Source organism: Hyla sarda, chromosome 3 (genome assembly GCF_029499605.1).
Source record: "Hyla sarda isolate aHylSar1 chromosome 3, aHylSar1.hap1, whole genome shotgun sequence".
Classification (NCBI taxonomy): Eukaryota; Metazoa; Chordata; class Amphibia; order Anura; family Hylidae; genus Hyla; species Hyla sarda.
Genome location: NC_079191.1, coordinates 434,173,623 through 434,194,425, shown reverse-complemented (window position 1 = coordinate 434,194,425; position 20,803 = coordinate 434,173,623). Strand labels below are relative to the sequence as shown.

At 46.3% G+C, this 20,803-nt stretch overlaps 1 protein-coding gene across 2 annotated transcripts in view; it reads left to right on the top strand.

Annotated features, from left to right (window-relative positions):
• LCLAT1 (lysocardiolipin acyltransferase 1) overlaps positions 1 to 20,803 on the top strand; it is a 135,484-nt gene that overhangs the window by 16,384 nt on the left and 98,297 nt on the right. The window contains exons 2-3 of one of the 2 annotated variants that reach the window (XM_056568541.1): positions 4,914 to 5,082; positions 14,358 to 14,556. In XM_056568541.1, the coding sequence (XP_056424516.1) occupies positions 4,918 to 5,082; positions 14,358 to 14,556 (364 nt within the window). In that variant the 5' untranslated portion in view covers positions 4,914 to 4,917. The remainder of the gene's footprint in view (positions 1 to 4,913; positions 5,083 to 14,357; positions 14,557 to 20,803) is intronic. The other variant, XM_056568542.1, reaches the window with a different exon arrangement.

Genomic DNA, 20,803 nt, shown 5'->3' with positions numbered 1-20,803 from the left:
AAAATGACTGATGTTACTGCAAAGTAGAATTGGTGGCGCAAAAAGTAAGCCATAATATGGATTTTTAGGTGGAAAATTGAAAGGGTTATGATTTTTAAAATGTAAGGACGAAAAAACGCTTAAGGGGTTAAAGGGAGACTCTACTGTCGCACATCCCAGAAGTATTGTTCGATTGTGTGGGAGGTAAGTATAATGGGAAGGGGCCCTGCTGTGACTACTAGGGGGAAGAGAGGTGGCGTCTAGAGCGACTACACTATGGGGACTACTGGAGTGAAGATTAAAGGCCCTGCTTAGACTACAGGGAGGGCCAGGAGAAAGTTGCTTTTGTTGCTTTAGGGCAGTGGTCTCAATTGAAGTTTTTTGCTTAAAGCGTACCTGTCATAGTGCAAAAAAAAAAAAAAAAACTGTGATGTTACTCAGTACCTAATCCCAATCATGTACGTATCATTTTTATGTGTCTAGGACCTATATATCCCTAGAAAATAGCATTTATATGTTGCTTGTGTGCTTTGTCTTTTTGCCTTGAGGAGGGGGCGTGTCCATCTCTCCCCCTCACTGTGATGACTCATCTGCTCTGAGTCTGGGAGCAGCCTGGCAGTCTACAAATCACTGCACAGTAGTTTTTATGCATACATTTTCCTAGTAAAGCTGGAAGGTGCTGCTGTAATTACTTGGGGGAAAAAGGAAGGTGCTGCTATGATTACTTGGGGAAAAAGGAAGGTACTGCTGTGATTACTTGGGGAAAAAGGAAGGTACTGCTGTGATTACTTGGTGAAAAAGGAAGGTACTGCTGTGACTACTGGGGAGAAAGGAAGGTACTGCTGTGACTACTGGGGAGAAAGGAAGGTACTGCTGTGACTACTGGGGAGAAAGGAAGGTACTGCTGTGATTACTGGGGAGAAAGGAAGGTGCTGCTGTGATTACTGGGGAGAAAGGAAGGTACTGCTGTGATTACGTAGGGAAGAAAGGAAGGTACTGCTGTGATTACTGGGGAGAAAGGAAGGTGCTGCTGTGATTACTGGGGAGAAAGGAAGGTGCTGCTGTGATTACTGGGGAGAAAGGAAGGTACTGCTGTGATTACTGGGGAGTAAGGAAGGTACTGCTGTGATTACTGGGGAGAATAGAAGGTGCTGCTGTGATTACTGGGGAGAAAGGAAGGTGCTGCTGTGATTACTGGGGAGAAAGGAAGGTGCTGCTGTGATTACTGGGGAGAAAGGAAGGTGCTGCTGTGATTACTGGGGAGAAAGGAAGGTACTGCTGTGATTACTGGGGAGAAAGGAAGGTACTGCTGTGATTACTGGGGAGAAAGGAAGGTGCTGCTGTGATTACTGGGGAGAAAGGAAGGTACTGCTGTGATTACTGGGGATAAAGGAAGGTGCTGCTGTGATTACTGGGGATAAAGGAAGGTGCTGCTGTGATTACTGGGGAGAAAGGAAGGTGCTGCTGTGATTACTGGGGAGAAAGGAAGGTGCTGCTGTGACTACTGGGGAGAAAGGAAGGTGCTGCTGTGATTACTGGGGAGAAAGGAAGGTGCTGCTGTGATTACTGGGGAGAAAGGAAGGTGCTGCTGTGATTACTGGGGAGAAAGGAAGGTACTGCTGTGATTACTGGGGAGAAAGGAAGGTACTGCTGTGATTACTGGGGAGTAAGGAAGGTGCTTCTGTGATTATTGGGGGGAAAGGAAGGTGCTGCTGGGATTACTGGGGAGAAAGGAAGGTACTGCTGTGATTACTGGGGAGAAAGGAAGGTGCTTCTGTGATTATTGGGGAGAAAGGAAGGTACTGCTGTGATTACTGGGGAGAAAGGAAGGTACTGCTGTGATTACTGGGGAGAAAGGAAGGTGCTGCTGTGATTACTGGGGAGAAAGGAAGGTACTGCTGTGATTACTGGGGAGAAAGGAAGGTGCTGCTGTGATTACTGGGGATAAAGGAAGGTGCTGCTGTGATTACTGGGGATAAAGGAAGGTGCTGCTGTGATTACTGGGGATAAAGGAAGGTGCTGCTGTGATTACTGGGGATAAAGGAAGGTGCTGCTGTGATTACTGGGGATAAAGGAAGGTGCTGCTGTGATTACTGGGGAGAAAGGAAGGTGCTGCTGTGATTACTGGGGGGAAAGGAAGGTGCTGCTGTGATTACTGGGGGGAAAGGAAGGTGCTGCTGTGATTACTGGGGAGTAAGGAAGGTGCTGCTGGGATTACTGGGGAGTAAGGAAGGTACTGCTGTGATTACTGGGGAGTAAGGAAGGTGCTGCTGGGATTACTGGGGAGAAAGGAAGGTACTGCTGTGATTACTGGGGAGAAAGGAAGGTGCTTCTGTGATTACTGGGGAGAAAGGAAGGTGCTTCTGTGATTATTGGGGAGAAAGGAAGGTACTGCTGTGATTACTGGGGAGAAAGGAAGGTGCTTCTGTGATTATTGGGGAGAAAGGAAGGTACTGCTGTGATTACTGGGGAGAAAGGAAGGTACTGCTGTGATTACTGGGGAGAAAGGAAGGTGCTTCTGTGATAACTGGGGAGAAAGGAAGGTACTGCTGTGATTACTGGGGAGTAAGGAAGGTGCTGCTGGGATTACTGGGGAGTAAGGAAGGTACTGCTGTGATTACTGGGGAGTAAGGAAGGTGCTGCTGGGATTACTGGGGAGTAAGGAAGGTACTGCTGGGATTACTGGGGAGAAAGGAAGGTACTGCTGTGATTACTGGGGAGTAAGGAAGGTACTGCTGTGATTACTGGGGAGAAAGGAAGGTGCTGCTGTGATTACTGGGGAGTAAGGAAGGTGCTGCTGGGATTACTGGGGAGAAAGGAAGGTACTGCTGTGATTACTGGGGAGAAAGGAAGGTGCTTCTGTGATTACTGGGGAGAAAGGAAGGTGCTTCTGTGATTATTGGGGAGAAAGGAAGGTACTGCTGTGATTACTGGGGAGAAAGGAAGGTGCTTCTGTGATTATTGGGGAGAAAGGAAGGTACTGCTGTGATTACTGGGGAGAAAGGAAGGTACTGCTGTGATTACTGGGGAGAAAGGAAGGTGCTGCTGTGATTACTGGGGGGAAAGGAAGGTGCTGCTGTGATTACTGGGGGGAAAGGAAGGTGCTGCTGTGATAACTGGGGAGAAAGGAAGGTACTGCTGTGATTACTGGGGAGAAAGGAAGGTGCTGCTGGGATTACTGGGGAGAAAGGAAGGTGCTGCTGTGATTACTGGGGAGAAAGGAAGGTGCTGCTGTGATTACTGGGGAGAAAGGAAGGTACTGCTGTGATTACTGGGGAGAAAGGAAGGTACTGCTGTGATTACTGGGGAGAAAGGAAGGTGCTGCTGTGATTACTGGGGAGAAAGGAAGGTGCTGCTGTGATTACTGGGGAGAAAGGAAGGTGCTGCTGTGATTACTGGGGAGAAAGGAAGGTACTGCTGTGATTACTGGGGAGAAAGGAAGGTACTGCTGTGATTACTGGGGAGAAAGGAAGGTGCTGCTGTGATTACTGGGGAGAAAGGAAGGTACTGCTGTGATTACTGGGGATAAAGGAAGGTGCTGCTGTGATTACTGGGGATAAAGGAAGGTGCTGCTGTGATTACTGGGGAGAAAGGAAGGTGCTGCTGTGATTACTGGGGGGAAAGGAAGGTGCTGCTGTGATTACTGGGGGGAAAGGAAGGTACTGCTGTGATTACTGGGGAGAAAGGAAGGTACTGCTGTGATTACTGGGGAGAAAGGAAGGTGCTGCTGTGATTACTGGGGAGTAAGGAAGGTTCTGCTGGGATTACTGGGGAGAAAGGAAGGTACTGCTGGGATTACTGGGGAGAAAGGAAGGTACTGCTGTGATTACTGGGGAGAAAGGAAGGTGCTTCTGTGATTATTGGGGAGAAAGGAAGGTACTGCTGTGATTACTGGGGAGAAAGGAAGGTACTGCTGTGATTACTGGGGAGAAAGGAAGGTGCTGCTGTGATTACTGGGGAGAAAGGAAGGTGCTGCTGGGATTACTGGGGAGAAAGGAAGGTGCTTCTGTGATTATTGGGGAGAAAGGAAGGTACTGCTGTGATTACTGGGGAGAAAGGAAGGTGCTGCTGTGATTATTGGGGAGAAAGGAAGGTACTGCTGTGATTACTGGGGAGAAAGGAAGGTACTGCTGTGATTACTGGGGAGAAAGGAAGGTGCTTCTGTGATAACTGGGGAGAAAGGAAGGTACTGCTGTGATTACTGGGGAGTAAGGAAGGTGCTGCTGGGATTACTGGGGAGTAAGGAAGGTGCTGGACGATCTAGTACACAAGAATTCGGTGCTGGGACCGCTGCTTTTGGGGCTGCTCTGTTGTTACTACTTGAGAAGAGGAAAGGCTGGGATGTATAATTGTGATATAGGGAATAGGAAAGCACTGCTGAGATAATGGGGAAGGGGCTGCTCTCTTATTACTATTGGTGGAGAGACACTGCTGTGACTACTGGGGGGGGGGGGGGAGTTGGAAACTGAGGAACTTCTTTAGCTGAACAGGACCAACAAAGTACAGGGGGCATCTGAGGTAGGGATCCCTGTTGTTAAGTCTATTTAACCCTTTCTTCACACAGTGGAGTCACCAGCCAGCAGTGTCCATACACCAGGAGTTAGTGGAGTCTTCACTGCCCAATGAGCCATATCATTAATTTCTGCTGAATTGATGATCATTTATAGACCAGTGTTTCCTAACCAGGGCGCCTCCAGGTGTTGCAAAACTACAATTCCCAGCATGCCCGGACAGCCGAAGGCTGTCCGGTCATGCTGGGAGTTGTAGTTTTGCAACACCTGGAGGCACCCTGGTTGGGAAACACTGTTCTAGACAATGGCTGACCATGACCCCCACCACCGCCGCCACCTTCCGCCTTCTCTTCCCTCAATGTCATTTACCGCCAAAACCTGTTGTACTTGTTTCACTAACCCTCCGTGTTCTCTTTCTTTCAGAGCCATGGTACCATGGAGAGGTATTTACTTTGTCTGCACTTTGTTTCTGGGAAGTTTTTTCGGGAGCATTTTCATGCTCGGCCCATTTCTGCCTTTGATGTTTGTGTCTCCGAGCTGGTATCGGTGGCTGACTGATCGGATCGTGGCAACATGGCTGACCCTCCCCGTGGTAAGGCTCCTGGATCCGTCTAGTATCTACCATAGCGCAGTGGGCAGACCCTTCCTGTCAGCAATCAGGATCGATGGGGTCCTGTGCACTCGTGCAGTGGTGGCTTTTGGGTAGACAACTCTTACAACTGCAGACTTTTATCTAGGGTTTAGGGGACCGAACCAGAAGTGGAATTTTTGCTCAATTAAAAAAATAACATTTATTGAGTATGCACTAAAATAAAAATGTCCTCAATAACCAACGCAAATAAACACCGATGTGCTCAAAACCAAACCTCTTAAAGGGGTAGTCCAGTGGTGAAAAACGTATCCCCTATCCTAAGGATAGGGGATAAGTTTGAGATCGCGGGGGGTCCGACCGCTGGGGCCCCCTGCGATCTCTCTGTACAGGGCCCCGGCTCTCCGGCCAGATAGCGGCTGTCGACCCCCGCACGAACCAGCGGCCGACACGCCCCCTCAATAAATCTCTATGGCAGAGACGGAGATTGCCGAAGGCAGCGCTTCGGCTCTGCCATAGAGTTGTATTGAGGGGGCGTGTCGGCCGCCGCTTCGTGCGGAGGTCGACAAGCCCCCTTCCCGCGGGCTGTCGGGGCTCCGTACAGGAGATCGCAGGGCGCCCCAGCGGTCGGACCCCCCGTGATTTCAAACTTATCCCCTATCCTTAGGATAGGGGATAAGTTGTTTACCACTGGGTCACCACTGGACTACTCCTTTTAAAGGGGTACTCGACTGAAAAACATTTTTTTTGTTTTTTTTTATCAACTGGTGCCAGAACGTTAAACAGACTTGTAAATCACTTCTATTTAAAAATCTTAATCCTTCCAGTACTTAGCAGATGCTGTATACAACAGAGGAAGTTCTTTTTTTCTTTTTGAATTTCCTTTCTGTCTGACCACAGTGCTCTCTGCTGACACCTCTGTCTATTTTAGCAATTGTCCAGAGCAGGAGAGGTTTGCTATGGGGAATTGTTCCTGCTCTGGACAGTTCCTAGAAGGGACAGAGGTGTCAGCAGAGAGCACTGTGCTCAGACAGAAAGGAAATTCAAAAAGAAAAGATCTTCCTGTGGAGCAAACAGCAGCTGATAACTACTGGAAGTATTAAGATTATTGAATAGAAGTAATTTACAAATCTGTTTAACTTTCTGGCACCAGTTGATTTAAAAAAAAAATATATATATATTTTCCAGTGGAGTACCCCTTTAAGTAGAAGGCTAAATCAGGGGAAATAAGATAATGCCCTTATTCAAAAAGAAGCCTGTATGGATATACAATTATAATCCTAAATACTAGCGTATTATGAAACACTTAGATATCACAAACATTCCGACGCGTTTCCCCCCCCCCCTGTACTAAAGATAAACAGTCAATATGAGGGGTTCCTCAGGAGACAACCAGCTAGGAAAAAATAACAGGCTAACCAAAAAGAGATATGACAAGCCAGTAGGATCATTCTGCTTTTCAGAATAAAGATAAACCGGTCCAGTTATGGACCACTCACTCAGACGCCATGATAGATGGTATCAGTATTGGGGGGGATCCCAGGTGCCGGAATTGCCTCCTCCCTGAGTGGCAAGAATTAGCCTACTGGCTTGTCATATGTCTTTTTGGTTAGCCTGTTATTTTTTCCTAGCTGGTTGTCTCCTGAGGAACCCCTCTTTATTGACTGTATATCTTTCGTACAGGGGGGAAACACGTCGGGACGTTTGTGATACCTAAGTGGTTCATAAAACACTGGTATTTAGGATTATAATTGTATATCCATACAGGCTTCTTTTTGAGTAAGGGCATTATCTTATTTGCCCCTGATTTAGCCTTCTACTTAAGAGGTTTATTTGGTTTTGAGCACATCGGTGTTTATTTGCGTTGGTTATTGAAAACATTATTGTTGTGCATATTCAATAAATGTTGAGTTTTAATTGAGAAAAAATTCCACTTTTCTGTCATAGTTGTCCTAATTTTGCTCCTAACTACATCATTGCATCTAATTTTCCTGTGACAAGACAGAACCAGAAGACTTCATACCTTAGTTGTATGGCCAATCACAGCTAAGCACCTACTCCTCTCTGCTATGCCATGATATGCTGGTGAAATTGCATTGGCTTGAACAGGCTGGCACTGTGCTGGGGCAAGATTTACACAGTACTTTAGTATAGATGGCATGTGGGTGGAGAAGCGGGTTACTAATGCACTGACTTTGCAAGGTGCTATGTGAGCAGAAAAAAAGAAACAGCACAGCAAGAAAGGGTTACACTAGGCACTGAACTTCTGCTGAGATGAGAGGGAAACGGTAATTTACCTTTCATGTACAGTGTGAATGCTCTGAAGGACTGAGACAGGCTGCATTTACACAGCCTAAGCTCTCTACTCCTCTCCTACTGCACATAGTAGTATAATGCCTAACCCTGCTCACACTTCCTGTGTTCCATCCTGGTCTCTCTGTACGTTACTAGAGACAAATGTCGGCAGTAAATAGGTGTAATTTTTGGTAAATGAATGTTAGCAATCACGTAGACTATAACATGGAGGGAAGCTCTATGAAACAGTGACCACAAAGGGGCAACTGTCCTATTAAACTATATCTAGATAACTAGTGTAATGTATGTACACAGTGACCCCACCAGCAGAATAGTGAGTACAGCTCTGGAATATAATACAGGATATAATTCAGGATCAGTACAGGATAAGTAATGTATTTACACAGTGACCTCACCAGCAGAATAGTGAGTACAGCTCTGGAGTATAATACAGGATATAACTCAGGATCAGTACAGGATATGTAATGTATGTACACAGTGACCTCACCAGCAGAATAGTGAGTACAGCTCTGGAGTATAATACAGGATATAATTCAGGATCAGTACAGGATAAGTAATGTAATGTATGTACACAGTGACCTCACCAGCAGAATAGTGAGTACAGCTCTGGAGTATAATGCAGGATATAAATCGAGATTTTCCTAGCTTGTGACGGAAAATATAAGTTATAAGAAGACAGGAGACGAGTATATTGCATTAATCTTTCTTTATTAATGCCCATAGCAGAAAATTAAACCTTTCAGTTTTAATGCAATTAAACAAGAAAAAACTTTTCTCAAACTACAACTCCCAGCAGCCCCCTGGGATCTGAGTGACCAATCGTAGCCCGGATGACTCCTATATAAGGGGCTGCTCTATCATAACTCCTCCTCTTTCTTGACTCGACGCCATAGCCGACACAGGACAACCGACCATCGACTCCATGTATCTCCGGCGTTTCTCCGGAACCGGCACACCGGAGCATCTGCAGAATCGGGATTACTGTCCTCTGGGTAACAGAATCCAACAAAGCGTCCCAACGGGGACAGAACAGGAACATCTCAGCCGCCGCCAAGTAAACGCAGTCGGTCGTCAATATCCTGAAATGAAAGAAAAGAACACCATAACAGGGTTGGGTCGGGAGGGAAGATACTCGCCTCCTGTCTTCATATAACTTATATTTTCCATCACAAGCTAGGAAAATCTAGATTTATATATCAGACAGGAGGCTCGTATCTTGCAAGTTCAAAGCTAAAACAAACACATCACAGGAATGTTACAATGCTATAGGAGAACTAACCCACGGTAGATAAGACTGACATGAATACATGAGACTCCGGTCTGAAATTAAACTGGCGAAAGGTCGTCTCTGACAACCAATCCGCAGCCAGCAAGAGATCCGAGAGAGAGCCCCCAGAAGTAACTACCTTAGTGGCCATAGCCCCCCTAGAAGAGTGGGCACCAAAAAGAGAGACGTCTATCCCCGCCATGTCCATGGCGGACCGAACCCATAGGGTTAGAGTAGCCGATGATACCGGCAGGTGGGGACGGACATAAGATATAAGGAGCTGAGAGGAATCCGGAGATCGCAACGCAGCCGTCTGAGCCTCATAAGACTGAAGGCAACGGACAACACAAAGACGAGGATGTTCAGGAAAAAGAGGATAAAATACCGAATGAATAACGGTCTTGGTCCTACGAACAACCGAAAACCGAACGCCTTGAGGCGAAAATTGGCGCCTGGAGATATCCAGAGCTTTCACGTCTGAGACACGCTTTACGGAGACCAAACATAAAAGGACGGTCAACTTGAAGGAAAGGAGCCGTAAAGAAAGTTTATCATTATCCGCCCAAGCAGAGAACAAGTCTAGTAACTTGGAGACATCCCAAGTAGCTTGGCATTTAGTACGTGGGGGGCGAGTAAACTTAACGCCCCTTAGAAGCCGGCAAACCAGAGGGTGTTTGCCAACAGGCAAAGCGTCCACCGGGCAGTGGTAGGCTGAGATGGTGGACCTCTCCTTGCGTGGTTGGTTGCCCTCCAACACCAGAGGATGGAGACCCTTGGTCTGATTGGTGAGGAGATGCGGGAAGTGAGGGAGCAAGCGGGGATAATCGATCGCCATCCCGAGAAGTAGAGGGAACCACGGTTGAGCTGGCCACCAGGGAGTGATCAACACAATCGTCGCTCTCTGGTTCACCACCTGTAGGAGAACCTTGGGGATCATCGGAAACGGGGGAAATGCATAATGCGTCCCCTCCGGCTAGCGTTGTCGGAATGCATCGACCGTGCAGGCTTTCGGATCCGGCCTCCAACTGTAGAACTGGGGCAATTGGTGGTTGAGGCGAGAAGCGAATAGCTCCAAAAGAAATGGACCCCAAAGGTGCTGTAATGCTAGGAAAACTGACCGATCCAGTCGCCAGTCGCTGGCATCGATCAAGTAGCGGGAATTCCAATCTGCCACTGAATTGGAAACTCCCGGAATATATTCCGCGATAGGGACGATATTGCGGAGTAGGCAGAAATGCCAGAACTCCTTCGCTATATCCGCTAGGATTCTGGACCCCGAGCCCCCCAAGCGGTTGACGTATTGGTCTGCCGTCACATTGTCCATGCGCAGTAACACACAGCAGTTGTATGCGCGTGGCAAGAAACTCCTGATGGCGAATAATGCCGCCAGGAGTTCCAGCGCATTGATGTGTAATACAGACTCCGTAGGGGACCACGTCCCTCCTGTGGAATCCTCTCCGCACCGGGCGCCCCAGCCTTGGCGACTCGCATCGACTCTATTATGATGTCTGGGTTGGAATTGAATATGGTCTTGCCGTTCCATTCGACGGCATGACGAAGCCACCACTGCAACTCTTTTGTGGCTTCCGGACAGAGGGATACCTTGTCCGCATACCTGAGACCCTGCCGAAGATGTAGAGTCTTTAGCCTCTGAAGGGCTCGATAATGAAGTGGGGCCGGAAAGAGTTCCTGGATGGAGGTGGATAACAGACCCACCAATCGTGCGATTATACGCAACGATACTCAACCCTTGCGTAGCACAGCCCTGATCTCCTTGCGGATGCGGGTCAATTTGGACGCGGGAAGTCGGAGGACAGCTTGTTTGGTGTCCAATAAAAAACCTAGAAACTCCATCTCCTGAGCCGGAGCGTGAACCGATTTCTCGTGATTGATCAGGAAACCCAAGTCCAGAAGCAGAGAAACCGTCCATTCCATATGAACATTGGCCTGTGCCCTGGAGCGAGCCATGATAAGCAGGTCGTCCAGATATGTTATCAACCGTACTCCTCTGCTTTGCAAGGATTCCACCATCGGCTTTAGCAATTTGGTGAAGCACCATGGGGTGGACGATAGGCCGAAGGGAAGGCAAGCGAATTGCCACATCCGGTCTCTCCACGGGAAGTTGAGAAACTGTTGAGATGACGAGTGAATGGGGACTGTAAGATAGGCGTCTTTTAGATCTATCTTTATTAGCCAATCCCCTGGCAACAAGAGATTCCGAAGGAAGTGGATCCCTTCCATTTTGAAGTGTCGGTACACAACATGTTGATTTAAATTGCGAAGATTGAAAACTGGGCGAAAACCGCCACCCTTCTTCTTGACTAAGAAGAGGTTGCTGACAAACCCCGGGGATGATGGATTGACCTCTATTATTGCGTGTTTGGCTAGGAGATCCTGCAATTCGTTGTCTATGAGAGCAACATTTAGAGTTGAGAGGGGGGGCTGGATGACGTCCAACTCCGGAGGGTAGGGGAATTCTATCCGATACCCTGCCACTGTACTGAGAATCCACGTGTCTGCTGTAATCGCAGACCAGACGTGGGAAAAAGACTTCAGTCTTCCCCCCCCCCCCCACTGGGATATGAGGTTGTGTGTGCAATGGGGTACTCATGAGTAGATGGACGGGAGCGGGGATAGCCTCGGGCACCACATCCTCTCCATGGTCTACCCCTTGGCGGGAAAAATGGCGCGGGTTGCTCCACAGGAAGCGGGTAGGACGGAGGAGCCTGTGCGTAGTGAGCTGGAGCTCTGGGTGGTGGCCTGTAATTGGTAGATCGGCCGGCAGATCAGCCCTTATTTCTTCCGGCCTTAGCGAAAACCTTATTTGAGGAGCCAGACTTTTTCAAGGATGTTTGGGCCTTGTCCAAACTGGTAAATAACCCCACAAATTTATTTATATCCTTTTATAAGGGTATCGCCAAAAAGCATGAGGCCTGGTTCGGATTCCGCCAGGTGGGACAACTGAGGATCTAACCTCATAAGTACATATCTACGCCTTTCGGTAGAACAAGTGGAGTTGGTGGATCCAAGCATACAAATGGCCCTCTGGGCCCAACCTCTAAGTTGATTTAGGTCCACAGGTTGGTTGGATGCAGCCGCCTGTTCTGACAGGTTTAGGATCTTCGTCAGAGGTCCTAGGAGATCCAGGATATGGTCCTGGATAGATTTAAAGGACCGTTCAATGCCCTTCTTTGGGAATTTACCATTTTTGGTCAGATACTTCGTGAGGATAGGGTCGATCTCAGGGGTAGCGGCCACTTTCTTCGAAATCGAGGGTCTAGGGCACTCTGCCCTCAGCTTGTTCCTGTTTGACCTCTCGAGGGACTTACGGGTCCAGTGTTCAATGAAATTAGAAACTTGTGGGAGGGGTGTCCAATCTCTGAAGCGAAGGTGTGAGATCGCCTCCGGGTCGAAGAACGGCTCTCCAAGAGAGTCGAGTATATCGCCCCTGGTTTCAGGGTGAGCGTTGTTAGAAAACGCTATGTTCCCACCTTCCTCGTCAGGTGATACAGACTCTGCAGAAGACTCAGATTCTCCGGATGAATCCTCATCAGAGGAGTCCACAAAAGAATCTGGCTTTGTCCGTCTGGCGGACTTATGCCTCTTAGTTGTCATCTCCTTGAGGCCCGAGGGTCGTAGAGAGTCTGGAGGGAGTGTGGGTTGGCACGCCGTGGAAGGGGCTGCCCGGGGCATGGAGTGATCTTCCCCTGCCGGGGAGTCGTGAGCAGGCACCGTGTGTTTGCGTTTGTGCGAGGCTTTGCCTCTTTTAATTACCGGTTCGTTGATGAGTGGTAACAGTACAGACATAGGTGGTACGGGTTGTTGAGAGCCGGATGGTAAGACAGCGGATGCAAGAGCCGCCTGGACTGATTTGCTGATCAGTTCCTGAATTTCTGCAGCGGTCAGGAACTGCGTAGTCTCAGATGAGGAGCTCATCCCTGGCAGGGAACTGGCATTGGCTTCCTCAGACATGACAAGTATAGTCAGGCTAAATGACCTCAGAACTATATATATATATATATATATATATATATATATATATATATATATATATATATATATATATAGGACTCTGATCAGATACTAGACAATAATGATCTGCACACTGTGGAGCTATTAGGCAGGGAGGGTTGACCTGCACTCAGTGAAGCTATTAGGCAGAGTTAAGGAATGAATTCTACTGAAATAATGAAAATCCTGCAGGTATAAGCTCTGAAAAATGTCCAGGCTCCTATCCTCCTCACCGTTGGCACTGAACTGAGCGCTGCGGTGGGAGTTATAGCGGAGACTGGGAGTCCCGGGACGTAAGACCGCGGGGGAGCCGCAGCCACCAGCAGGGAAAGAGACCGTGAGGAATACAAGCTAGTATTCCACTATGAGCTGAAACAGTGGATAGAGATATATATATATATATATATATATATATATATATATATATATATATATATATATATATATATAGAGAGAGAGAGAGAGTGTATACATATATACCACTTTACAACTATACAGAGTGATTAACGTATACTTATCTGGCTATGAGCAGAAAGAAAAGAGGAGTTATGATAGAGCAGCCCCTTATAAAAGAGTCATCCGGGCTACGATTTGTCACTCAGATCCCAGGGGGCTGCTGGGAGTTGTAGTTTGAGAAAAGTTTTTTCTTGTTTGATTGAATTAAAACTGAAAGGTTTCATTTTCTGCTATGGGCATTAATAAAGAAAGATTAATGCAAGATACTCGCCTCCTGTCTGATATATAACTCGGAGTCAGTACAGGATAAGTCATGTAATGTATGTACACAGTGACCTCACCAGCAGAATAGTGAGTACAGCTCTGGGGTATAATACAGGATATAACTCCAGGATCAGTACAGGATAAGTAATGTAATGTATGTACACAGTGACCTCACCAGCAGAATAGTGAGTACAGCTCTGGAGTATAATACAGGATATAACTCAGGATCAGTACAGGATAAGTAATGTAATGTATACACACAGTGACCTCACCAGCAGAATAGTGAGTACAGCTCTGCGGTATAATACAGGATATAACTCAGGATCAGTACAGAATAAGTAATGTAATGTATGTACACAGTGACCTCACCAGCAGAATAGTGAGTACAGCTCTGGAGTATAATGCAGAATATAACTCAGGATCAGCACAGGATAAGTAATGTATGTACACAGTGACCTCACCAGCAGAATAGTGAGTACAGCTCTGGGGTATAATACAGGATATAACTCAGGATCAGTACAGGATAAGTAATGTAATGTATGTACACAGTGACCTCACCAGCAGAATAGTGAGTACAGCTCTGGAGTATAATACAGGATATAACTCAGGATCAGTACAGGATAAGTAATGTAATGTATGTACACAGTGACCTCACCAGCAGAATAGTGAGTACAGCTCTGGAGTATAATACAGGATATAACTCCGGATCAGTACAGGATAAGTAATGTAATGTATGTACATAGTGACCTCACCAGCAGAATAGTGAGTACAGCTCTGGAGTATAATACAGGATATAACTCAGGATCAGTACAGTATAAGTAATGTAATGTATGTACATAGTGACCTCACCAGCAGAATAGTGAGTACAGCTCTGGAGTATATTATAGTAGTTTACATCTGTTACGTGTCTGATGGTGAATGTGCTGTAAATAACCGTTCCTTTTGGTTTCTCTGTCTGTTTCAGGCTTTGCTGGAGCTGGTATTTGGCGCCAAAGTGGTTATTACGGGAGATGGATTTATTCCGGGGGAGAGGAGCGTTATTATCATGAACCATCGGACCAGGCTCGACTGGATGTTTCTATGGAATTGCTTATTAAGATACAGTTACCTCAGGCTGGAAAAAATCTGCCTCAAATCCAGCCTTAAAGCCGTCCCGGGATTTGGTACGTAGCTGTGTGAATGTTTCCAGCGCTTTACATTCACTTATTTATAGATCTACACTGTGCTCTGCAGGTTGTGGGGGTCTCTGCTGTAGATACAGCTATTTCCAATTACCATCAGTGCTGGTCATTGTGGTTATCTTTATAGATGGAGCTGAGAGGAATTTGTGTTTTTTTTTTCATTAGTTTTGTTGCTGTTGATTGTATCCAGGAGGTTTTTTTTCTATACCGCATGGACACACTGTGACACCCCCCAGCCTAGTGCCCCCTATAGATACCATTTTTAAGTCCATGCCTGATCCTTGGACTTGTACTCCAACCCCCCTCCCTCCCCCAACAGTGTTTTACAAGCAGTGTCTCTCCAGCTGTTTCAAAACTACAACTCCCAGCATGCTAAGCAGCAGGTTTTATGGTCTGGGCAGTGGATGGGAGACCAACAGCAATGCTCAGAGCAGTGTTTTCCATACAGTGTGCCTCCAGCTGTTGCAAAACTACAACTCCCAGCATGTAGTTTTGCAACAGCTGAAGGCACACTGTTTGGAAAACACTGCCCCAGAAAGGTAGAAAACTCCTCTGCTTAGTGCCACCTCTAGGTAGCTACCCTGTAAGTTTATGTCCAACCCATAGTAGAGCCCGAAAAAGCTCAATATCACTGTCTACAAATGGTGCCTGGTTTGGCTGATATCTCTGGTCATATTTAAAGGCTTTTATATAAATTAAACATTGACTTACATGGCTACTAATAGGTGGCAATAGAGAGTCTATCTTTTATCTTGAGGGGAGAAAAAAGCTGGGTTAGCTGAGCTGTTTGCCAGTAGTATATACACAGTTACTTCCTCCTTAATTTGTCTGTCTAATAACTGCATAGCAGAACACTCAGTACTTACTAGTATGACATGACATAGTGCTGATGAAAGTGCGCTGGACTGAACAGGCTAACTCAGTGCTGGGCCGATGACTTACACAGGACAGTATTATAGATGGCATTAGGAGGGGAGAAGGAGCTACTGATGCACTGCGTTGGCAATGTTCTGTGTGAACAGAAATGAGAAATGGCAAGGAAAGGGTTACACTAAGCACTGAGCTCAGGAGCTGCTGAGAAGCTAAAGGGGGAAGGAAGAGAAAACACTGCAGCACTGTGGATATAGAGCAGAAGATAAACTGGTTTTCACACAATGGATAGCTGCCCTGAGCTTTATGGGTGGTGAGAGATGAGAGCAAAGCTTTCCTTTACCTTGTAGGAGCAGTATGGATCATGTTCAGCATGCAGACGGGCTCGAAATACAGGTTCACAGCCTAGGCTTTCTCAGGTTCTTTCTCCTGCACATAGCACATGATAAGCCCCACCCACACTCTTTTTGTCTTGGTTTACTCTGTTACTGGAGACAGAATTACCCTGACAACAGGCAATAGACAGCATATTTTGCTAGTGAGGGAGACACAACTGCTGGCCAGGACTTTTGAGATGTTTTCCGTGGTCCATGGTAAATTTTTGCTAAATGAAGTAATTTACAGAAATGTTAGGAATCACATAGACTATAACATGGCGGGAAGATGTTTACATCGACAATGGCCACTTAACTTAAAGTGCACCTGTAAGGGGTTCACGACCAGTGGGTATCACAGCGGGTTCGCGACCAGTGGGGATGACAGCGGGTTCGCGACCAGTGGGTATGACAGCGGGTTCGCGACCAGTGGGTATGACAGCGGGTTCGCGACCAGTGGGTATGACAGCGGGTTCGCGACCAGTGGGTATGACAGCGGGTTCGCGACCAGTGGGTATGACAGCGGGTTCGCGACCAGTGGGTATGACAGCGGGTTCGCGACCAGTGGGTATGACAGCGGGTTCGCGACCAGTGGGTATGACAGCGGGTTCGCGACCAGTGGGTATGACAGCGGGTTCGCGACCAGTGGGTATGACAGCGGGTTCGCGACCAGTGGGGATGACAGCGGGTTCGCGACCAGTGGGGATGACAGCGGGTTCGCGACCAGTGGGTATCACAGCGTCTCTAAGTCTGTATACTGTATAGAAAAGAAATCATCTGTAAGATGGAAACCATTATCAGGCAGGTTACCTGTTGTTCCCCTCTGAAGTACATATTACTTTTTGGTGAAGAACTCCTTTCCATACTTTCCCCAGGAATCATTGTCTTGATCCACAGGATTAAATTTAGAAAAAAAAGATTAGACAATAGAAAAAATAGAATTTCTCTAATAGATTTTTGAGTCCTTAAACATGAAACGCAATAGTTCAAGGTTGACATATTTCTATCGCACATATTTTCTGTTTGCGTTTTATTGGGATTTTGGATGCGGATTAAATCCATTCTGAGGGAATACATACGGAATAAGGCACAAGTTACTTTTCCCCACGTGTTTAGAATAACAATGCAGCGCAATTCATTGTGATGAAATTCTGACTGCCAAATTTGGCAAGTCCGTCCTGTCTCTCTGTTTATATTCCCTGATGATTAATCTACCGCTATGCAGATGATTTCGTATTTTAGTAAAGAAGCACTTCAGATTTATTTATTTTTCTTGTATAGTGCAGCATAGGTTTATTTTATTTTTATGTTTTACACTAAAAGGCAGTAGACTAATTCGAAGCCAAAGAAATTTAAGCAGAAAAATCCTAAAAAATATCCTTAAAGGGGTACTCTTCCCCTAGACATATTATCCCCTATCCAAAGGATAGGGGATAAGATGTCTGATCGCGGGGGTCCCGCCGCTGGGGACCCCCCACTATCTCCCTGCTGCACCCGGCGTTTGTTTGGAGCATCGGGTGCAGCTCCAGAGGCTCGTGACGTCTCAACCACGCCCCACTTTTGATGTCATGGCCACTCCGCCTCAATGCAAGTCTATGGGAGGGGGCGTGACGGCCGTCACGCACCCTCCCTTAGACTTGCATTGAGGCGGAGTGTCCAGGACGTCACAAGTGGGGCGTGGTTGTGACGTCACGAGCCTCCGCCCCGCATCGCCAGTCATCTGGCACGTAGCGAAGTTTGCTTCGTGCACTGGATGTCTGGGGTGCCGCAGCCGAGATCGCGGGGTTCCCCAGCGGCGGGACCCCTACGATCAGACATCTTATCCTCTATACTTTGGATAGGGTATAAGATGTCTAGGGGCGGAGTATCCCTTTAAACGGGTATTCCAGGGAAAAACTATTTTTATATATATCAACTGGCTCCAGAAAGTTAAACAGATTTGTAAATTACTTCTATTAAAAAAATATTAATCCTTCCAATAATTATCAGCTGCTGAAGTTAAGTTGTTGTTTTCTGTCTGTCAACAGTGCTCTCTGCTGACATCTCTGCTTGTCTCGGGAACTGCACAGAGTAGAAGAGGTTTGCTATGGGGATTTGCTTCTACTCTGGAGAGTTCCCGAGACACGTGTCATCAGAGAGCACTTTGATAGAAAAGAACAACTCAACTTCAGCAGCTCATAAGTACTGAAAGGATTAAGATTTTTTTATAGAAGTCATTTACAAATCTAAGTTTTTTTGAAGCCAGTTGATATATATATAAAAAAAAGTTTTTTTTCTGGATAACCCCTTTTAATCCTAAAAAGGCCGTCCATCCACAATCCTATGACTCTCTAGAAAATATGGCCATATGTCGTAGGTAAAGGATAAAGTAGTTAAGAGGATGATGAGAGAAGAAAATGTAATTATGTAATTAAAGGGGTACTCCGTTGAAAAACTTTTTTTTTTAAATCAACTGGTGCCAGAAAGTTAAACAGATTTGTAAATTACTTCTATTAAAAAATCTTAATCCTTCCTGTACTTATTAGCTGCTGAATACTACAGTGGAAATTCTTTTCCGTTTGAAACACAGAGCTCTCTGCTGACATCACGAGCACAGTGCTCTCTGCTGACATCTCTGTCCATTTTAGGTACTGTCCAGGGTAAAAGAAAATCCCCATAGCAAACATATGCTGTTCTGGACAGTTCCTAAAATGGACAGAGGTGTCAGCAGAGAGCACTGTGGTCTTGATGTCAGCAGACAGTTCTATGTTTCAAAAAGAAAATAATTTCCGCTTTAGTATTCAGCAGCTAATAAGTACAGGAAGGATTAAGATTTTTTAATAGAAGTAATTTACAAATCTTTTTAACTTTCTGGCACCAGTTGATTTGAAAAAAAAAAAAAAAGTTTTTCACCGGAGTACCCCTTTAAGTAATTATGATAAATTGAGATCAAGAATAACCAAGCTGAGAATTGTATTACCCCAAATATAGTCAGGTGACGTACAGTGTCTTGTACATATCTGAGTAAGTAAAGGGAATTTGATGTATTTTATTATTTAAAGGGCATTTTTGTATTTGTGGAGAAAGTGATTTGACCTATAATCACTGTTCAGGTGTTAAGCTGTGTTTACTTGTTACATTTTTACAGCTTTTTTTTCTGGATTTGGCTATTTTTACTACAATTTGCCAAACACTGCAGTAAAATTGACACATCTTTAACTGTTATTCGCCCTGTTCTAGTTACCATATATACTCGAGTAGAAGCAGAGTTTTTCAGCACAATTTTTCGTACTGAAAACGCCCCCCTCGGCTTATACTCGAGTGAACAAAAACCCGCTTCTGGCTTAGCTGTGAGGGGATGGTCTGGGCTGTCCATCTTCAGCCATCTATGCTGCAGGGACAGTCAGGTGGGGAGGGTTAGTCGTTCCGGGCTGTCCATCTTCACCGGAAGGCCCTCTTCTCCGCTCCGGACCGGCCCCGAACTAGTGACGCTGCATTGACGCCACCGTGCAGGGACGTTCATGCACAGGGACGTCACGGACGTTTGCAATGTCACTAGTCCGTAGCCGCCCCGGAGCGGAGAAGAGGGCCTCCCGGTGAAGATGGACAGCCCGGAATGACTAACCCTCCCCACCGGACGGTCCCTGCAGCATAGATGGCCGAAGATTGACGTCCCGGACCAGCTAGCCCTTCCTTCCCACCGAGAAAGCAACAATTGGGGATGAGAGTAGAGAACAAAAGGGGGGGTCTGGATGATGACTAAGGGATTGACAGGCGGTGATGATGAAAGGGGGGATGATGACGGGGGGGGGTTAATGACGGGGGTCTGAATGATGATATGGGGATGATGATGTATTTCCCACCCTAGGCTTATAGTCGAGTCAATAACTTTTCCTAGGTTTTTGGGGTGAAATTAGGGGCCTCGGCTTATATTCGGAACGTCTTATACTCAAGTATATACGGTAAGCAGAATTTTACAATTTTGGGAAAAGCACAACAAAATTTGAATACAAATTACCAACAAAAGAAAAAAGTAACGGAGCGCTCACCTGGTCATATATCCCAAGCTGGCAGGTGCCGGTGTCTGAACTCCCCCCGTACCATCTACCGCCTCCCTGCCAAGAGATGACTACACATCGGTAACGATCTGCCAGCTTGGGATATATGACCGGGTGAGTGCTCTGTTACTTTTCATTCTGTTGGTAATTTATTGGAATAACTTCATTTCACGTGAGCACCTCCCGAAGTCCCGGTTCAAGTAACAGCTTTGTTCCTATTAATCTAGCGAGTAGAAGTGCCGATTCAAAACCTATTTTCTCTGTTTATGTTTAAAATTTGAATACAGCCTCAGGGGAGGTGTATAACTACTATATATCCTGATCTTATAGATATAGCAGCAGTATACAGATAGAGCTAGAGGGAAGGGATATATAAGTAAGTACTATGTATCCTGATCCTGTACAGATAGCAACAGCAGTATACAGATAGAGCTGGAGGGGAGGTGTATAACTACTATAAATCCTGATCCCTTAGAGATAGCAGCAGTATACAGATAGAGCTGGAGGGGAGGTGTATAACTACTATAAATCCTGATCCCTTAGAGATAGCAGCAGTATACAGATAGAGCTGGGGGGAGGTGTATAACTACTAGAAATCCTGATCCCATAGAGATAGCAACAGTATACAGATAGAGCTGAAGGGGAGGTGTATAAATAGTATGTATCCTGATCCATAGAAATAGCAGCAGCAGTTGCATGCATATGCTTCACTACTGCAACTGGGTCAAGTGATCATCAATCAGACTCACTGAAAATCACAGTATATAATATGTCAGAAGAAGTGGACAGTCCTGGGTCAACTGACTTTCTGTGACCTACAGGATGACATCATCACCTATCAGATCCCTCCTGCTACCCCCTGACCCCTCCCCTGCTGCTATCTCCATGGGATCAGAGGGGAGGGGTCTGGGGGTAGCAGGAGTGATCTGATGATGTCATCCTGTAGGT